We start from the raw sequence: 5,413 nt of genomic DNA, 5'->3' as shown, positions 1-5,413 counted from the left end.
CTGCACTCCAGCCTGGGCGACAGAGCAAGACTCCATCTCAAAAAAAAAAAAAAAAAAAAGAATATTGAAGGCTGGGGGCAGTGGCTCACGCCTATAATCCCAGCACTTTGGGAGGCCAGGGCAGGCAGACTGCTTGAGCACAGGAATTTGAAACCAGCATGGCGAAATCCGTCTCCACTAAAAATGCAAAAATTAGCTTGGCCTGGTGGTGCGTGCCTGTAGTCCCAGACTGAGGCTGAAGAAGCACGTGAGCCCAGGAAGCTGAGGCCACAGTGAGCCATGATTGCACCACTGCACTCCAGCCTTGGCAACTGGAGTGAGACCCCATCTCAAAAAATAATAATAATAATTAATTTAAAAAATACATATAGCATTAGCCATTTTGTTTTTGGACAAAATACAGCATTGCTAAATGTGTGGGGACCATGACAGAATTAAAACAACATACCTGATCTAACATGCCCGGACAGAAGCATTTGTAGGATGTGTAGGCAGTTTTTTCATCTTTGTGTAAACCGTTTTTTTTTGTTTTTTTTTTTGACATGTTGTTCTCATACTTTGTCCCAGGAGTGAATGTTGAGAAATTTAGAAACTTAGTGTGCTTTAAATTCAGGAAGCCAAACTACCCTGTCTGACTTCTCTGTGCAGATGATGGACTTCCAAAACCAGAACTGATATCCTGGATTGAACACGGGGGAGAGCCCTTCAGGAACTGGAGAGAATCACAGAAATCAGGAAACATAATTTGCTCCTCTGGTGATTTGCATTTTGATCCAGGTTTTCAGGAACAGTTGTTTTGGGGTGAGTATTAAGAAATCAGGGCCCTGACCTTAAGACATCGTGTTCAGATTTGTTTCCCTTCTCTGATCTTGTCATCCTGTTTGGGCGAGCTGAAGTTTGATGACTCTTATCTTCTAGATAAAGGCAGTAAAGCGTAACGGTTAGGAATGTGGGTTCTGGAGTCTCTGTGTCTGGATCTTGCTTTTTCTTGGTGACCTTGGGCAAATTATTGAACCTTTCGGTAGTTTAATGCCTGATCTATAAAATGAAAGTACCCATGTTACAGGATTGAATTGGTTAATATATATAGTGTTAGGCCAGGCGTGGTGGTTCAGGCCTGTAATCCCAGCACTTTGGGTGGCCGAGGCGGGCGGATCACTTGAGGTCAAAAGTTCCAGACCAGCCTGGCCAACATGGTGAAACCCTTTCTCTACTAAAAAGACAAAAAAATTAGCTGGGCATGGTGACAGGTGCCTGTTATCCCAGCTACTCAGGAGGCTGAGGCAGAAGAATTGCTTGAACCTGGGAGGCAGAGCTTGCAGTGAGTGAGCTGAGATTACGCAACTGCACTCCAGCCTGGGCAACAGAGCACGTCTCAGTCTCAAAAAAAAAAAAACATATATATATGTGTATATACATGTGTGTGTGTACATATATATGTATACATATATATTGTATACATATATATATAGAGTTTATATAGTAAGAACTCAGCAGAAACTGGTTATCCAGATTTTTTTTTTTTTTTTTAAAGACACAGGATCTTGTTCTGTCACCCAGGCTGGAGCACAGTGACATGACCATAGCTCACTGCAGTCTTGAACTTCTGGCCTCAAGCAGTGCTCCCACCTCAGCCTCCCAAAGTGCTGGGATTATAGGTATGAGCCACCATGCCTGGCCCATGGTTATCCAGATCTTCGTGACTAACGTGGCTTCCTTCCCAACTAGAGACTGTTGTCTACTTGAATACTTCAATCTGAGCTCTTCTCTTTCATTTCTTGTCATGATGAGAGAGTCAGAGATTTCTGGATTCTTAAAGTACAGAATGAAAAAGTCAAACAGGAGCATCATTTCAAGAAATCTTGTCAAATAGTTTTAGTTTTTAGGTGCTTCTTTCGAAAGTGAAGGTTTTCCCCCACAAATTACTTAACTTCTACCACCTATTAATTATTCCAAGAAACCTTCTTAAAACATTGGCAGAAATGGGAGCAGGGACGGAGGAATAAGCCCAAGCCTTGCTGCCCGGTCTTAGAGACAGGATGGCTCAAAGATCACATATAACTGTGGTATTAGGGCTCCAGCTCAGGGCTCCAGGCGTGCCTGTACATCAGAATGGGATACATTGGCGTTCCTGAAGTCATGACAGCAGTCAACACTTACAGAGTACATGCCCCGTGCCAGGCACCATGCACATTAGCTCCTCATGCACATTAGCTCATTTAATTCTCACAGTAATCTTATGTACTTTTGTTTCCATGTTTTTACAGAAGGAGCTGGAGCCAAAAGAGATTAGCTTGACAAAGGTTACACAGTGGACAGATAGGATTCAAAACCAGGTAGTCTGATTCCAGAGCTTACACTCTATAGTTGCAACCTATATTTTCCTTTTTTCAATGTTATCCAAAGATATGTCTCTTCAGTTTAGTTTCAGCAGACTCAACAAACTCACTTGGGGCCATGAGACAGACCACACTGCATGATTGGGTAGCTCAGTGGAAGCTGGGTTCCCAGGCTGCCACAAGGCACTCTATGGGTCACTTGACTGTGAGAATCGTTAGTAGTGCTGCAGACAGGAATACCCACTGAATTTTTGTTTTCAATTGCAGGAAGCCAGCAGGCTGTGAATTCAAGAAAAACTAAAAGCCATTTCCAATTAGATCCTCTTGAGAGCCAGTGTTCCTTTGGATCCTTTGTTTCCTTGAGGTCTGACCAAGGCATCACCCTCAGGAGCCCACAGAGGCACAACGCCAGGACTCCTCCGCCACTAGCCCGCGGCCCCAGTGAATCTACCCTAAAAGAACTCCCAAGTCCCAGAAATCTGGATCTTCCTGGTTTGCAGGACGTCCCTGCCTGGGAGAGCACCCAGCACTCTTGTCCTGTCTCCGGGGAAAGCTGTTGGGAGAACAACCATTTAGGAATGCACCAGAGGGGCCAGTCAAAGGACCGACCACATAAGACCTGGGAGAAATTAAACAAGACGGCGGAGACGCAGATGCCGCGGAGCAGCCCTCGGGTACAGAGGCACTTCCGGTGTGGTGTGTGCGCCAAGAGCTTCCGCAGGAAGCTGTGTCTGCTAAGCCATCTGGCGGCCCACGCGGTGAGGTTTCCCTGCCAGAGCGCTGACGGTGAAATGTGCTTCCGACATGAGCAGGCCCATCCCAGCCACCGCCTCCTGCACCAGGGGGAGAAGCCTGCCCAGTGCACCCCGTGCGGCATGCGCTCCCTCCCGGTGGACAGCACGCAGGCTCGCCGGTGCCAGCACAGCCGGGAGGGGCCGGCCTCTTGGAGAGAAAGCCGCGGGGCCTCCAGCAGTGTGCACTCGGGAGAGAAGGCAGGCTCGCGCCTGGCCCAAGAGGAGAGCGGCCACCAGCAGGGGGAGACGGAGGCTCTGCAGCACCTCGCACCGGTGCCCTGCTCTTGCTCGGAGTGTGGGGAGCGCTCCCCTACGAGCGCCCTCGCCTGCCACTGCAGGGCGCATACTGGAGAAAAGCCCTTCCAGTGTCCCCATTGCAACAAGCGTTTCTGCCTGCGCCGCCTGCTGCAGGTCCACCAGCACGCGCACGGTGGGGAGAGACCGTTCTCCTGCAGGAAGTGTGGCAAGGGCTTCGCCAAGCAGTGTAAACTCACGGAGCACATTCGAGTCCACAGCGGAGAGAAGACTTTCTGGTGTGCCAAGTGTGGCAGGAACTTCCGTCAGAGGGGACAGCTGCTGCGGCACCAGCGGCTGCACACGGACGAGAAGCCCTTTCAGTGCCCAGAGTGTGGGCTGAGCTTCCGCCTGGAGAGCATGCTGAGAGCCCACCGGCTCCGGCACGGCGGGGAGAGGCCGTTCTCCTGTAGCGAGTGTGGCAGAGGCTTCACCCACCAGTGCAAGCTCCGTGAGCACCTGAGGGTGCACAGCGGGGAGAGGCCTTTCCAGTGCCTGGAGTGCGACAAGCGCTTCCGCCTGAAGGGCATCCTGAAGGCCCACCAGCACACGCACAGCAAGGAGAGGCCGTTCTCGTGTGGGGAGTGTGGCAAGGGCTTCACCAGACAGTCCAAGCTCACGGAGCACTTGCGCGTGCACAGCGGGGAGAGACCCTTCCAGTGCCCAGAGTGCAGCAGGAGCTTCCGCCTGAAGGGGCAGCTGCTCAGCCACCAGCGCCTGCACACCGGAGAGAGGCCCTTCCAGTGTCCGGAGTGTGACAAGCGCTATCGCGTGAAGGCCGACATGAAGGCCCACCAGCTGCTGCACAGCGGGGAGATGCCTTTCTCCTGTGAGTGCGGCAAGGGCTTTGTGAAACACTCGAAGCTCATCGAGCACATCAGGACGCACACGGGAGAGAAGCCTTTTCGGTGTCCCAAGTGTGACAAGAGTTTCCGCCTGAAAGCGCAGTTGCTCAGCCATCAGGGCCTGCACACAGGGGAGAGGCCTTTCCACTGCCCTGACTGTGACAAGAACTTCCGGGAAAGGGGACACATGCTGAGGCACCAGCGCATCCACAGGCCCGAGAGGCCCTTTGCCTGTGGCGACTGTGGGAAGGGCTTCATTTACAAGTCTAAGCTCGCAGAGCACATCAGAGTACACACAAAATCCTGTCCTGCTCCAAATGAACTGGATATTAAGAAAAGGCTCAGCCAACTGTTTGCAATGATAGAGGCCGATTGGAGTTGAGGCAGAGTGGGACATCCAAAGCGTTGAGCAGGAGTGGTATTGCCCGGGAATCCACAGCAACAGTAGCCAGACCTGTTGGTAGACGGGTTTTAGGAGCAGGTGTCCTTCTTTGAGCAAGAGTGTCATACAAGTTAGGAATATGAGGAACCACAAAGGATTTTCTCTTTGGAAACATTACCAACTATATTTCTTTTTTTTTTTTCCAAGAGGGAGTCTTGCTCTGTCACCCAGACTGGAGTGCAGTGGCGTGATCTCGGCTATATTGGAAAAGACAGCATTACAAAACAAGGACATAATTTTATGAAAAGCACAGCATCTGCAAACAAAAACAATTTCTATGAGGTTGTGATTGTTAAAAAATTTTTAAGAAAAAGTGCACACAGAAATCCAGATAGAATGTGATTACCTTTTTGCATTTATATAAAAATATATGTGTAATTACAAAGAAGTTCTGACATTTTATTTTTTATTTTTATTTTTATTTTTGAGACAGAGTCTTGCTCTGTCGCCCAGGTTGGAGTGCAGTGGCTGGATCTCAGCTCACTGCAAGCTCTGCTTCCCGGGTTCACGCCATTCTCCTGCCTCAGCTTCCCTAGTAGCTGGGACTACAGGCGCCCTCCATCTCGCCTGGCTAGTTTTTTGTGTTTTTTAGTAGAGACAGGGTTTCACCGGGTTAGCCAGGATGGTCTTGATCTCCTGACCTCGTGATCCGCCCGTCTCGGCCTCCCAAAGTGCTGGGATTACAGGCTTGAGCCACCG

General features: G+C 50.0%; 1 protein-coding gene across 2 annotated transcripts in view; it reads left to right on the top strand.

Moving 5' to 3' along the window:
* Positions 1-5,099, top strand: part of ZNF786 (zinc finger protein 786) — a 25,859-nt gene extending 20,760 nt beyond the window's left edge. For both annotated transcript variants that reach the window (XM_011941420.1, XM_011941422.1), the window contains 2 exons: positions 649-801; positions 2,607-5,099. In XM_011941420.1, coding sequence (XP_011796810.1) covers positions 649-801; positions 2,607-4,654 — 2,201 coding nt within the window. In that variant the 3' untranslated portion in view covers positions 4,655-5,099. The remainder of the gene's footprint in view (positions 1-648; positions 802-2,606) is intronic.
* Positions 5,100-5,413: the final 314 nt, after the last annotated feature.

The sequence above is a fragment of the Colobus angolensis genome, unplaced genomic scaffold (genome assembly GCF_000951035.1).
Source record: "Colobus angolensis palliatus isolate OR3802 unplaced genomic scaffold, Cang.pa_1.0 Scaffold2, whole genome shotgun sequence".
Lineage (NCBI taxonomy): Eukaryota > Metazoa > Chordata > Mammalia > Primates > Cercopithecidae > Colobus > Colobus angolensis.
Note: the sequence above shows the minus strand (reverse complement) of the source record. Positions and strands in the feature narration are given on the sequence as shown.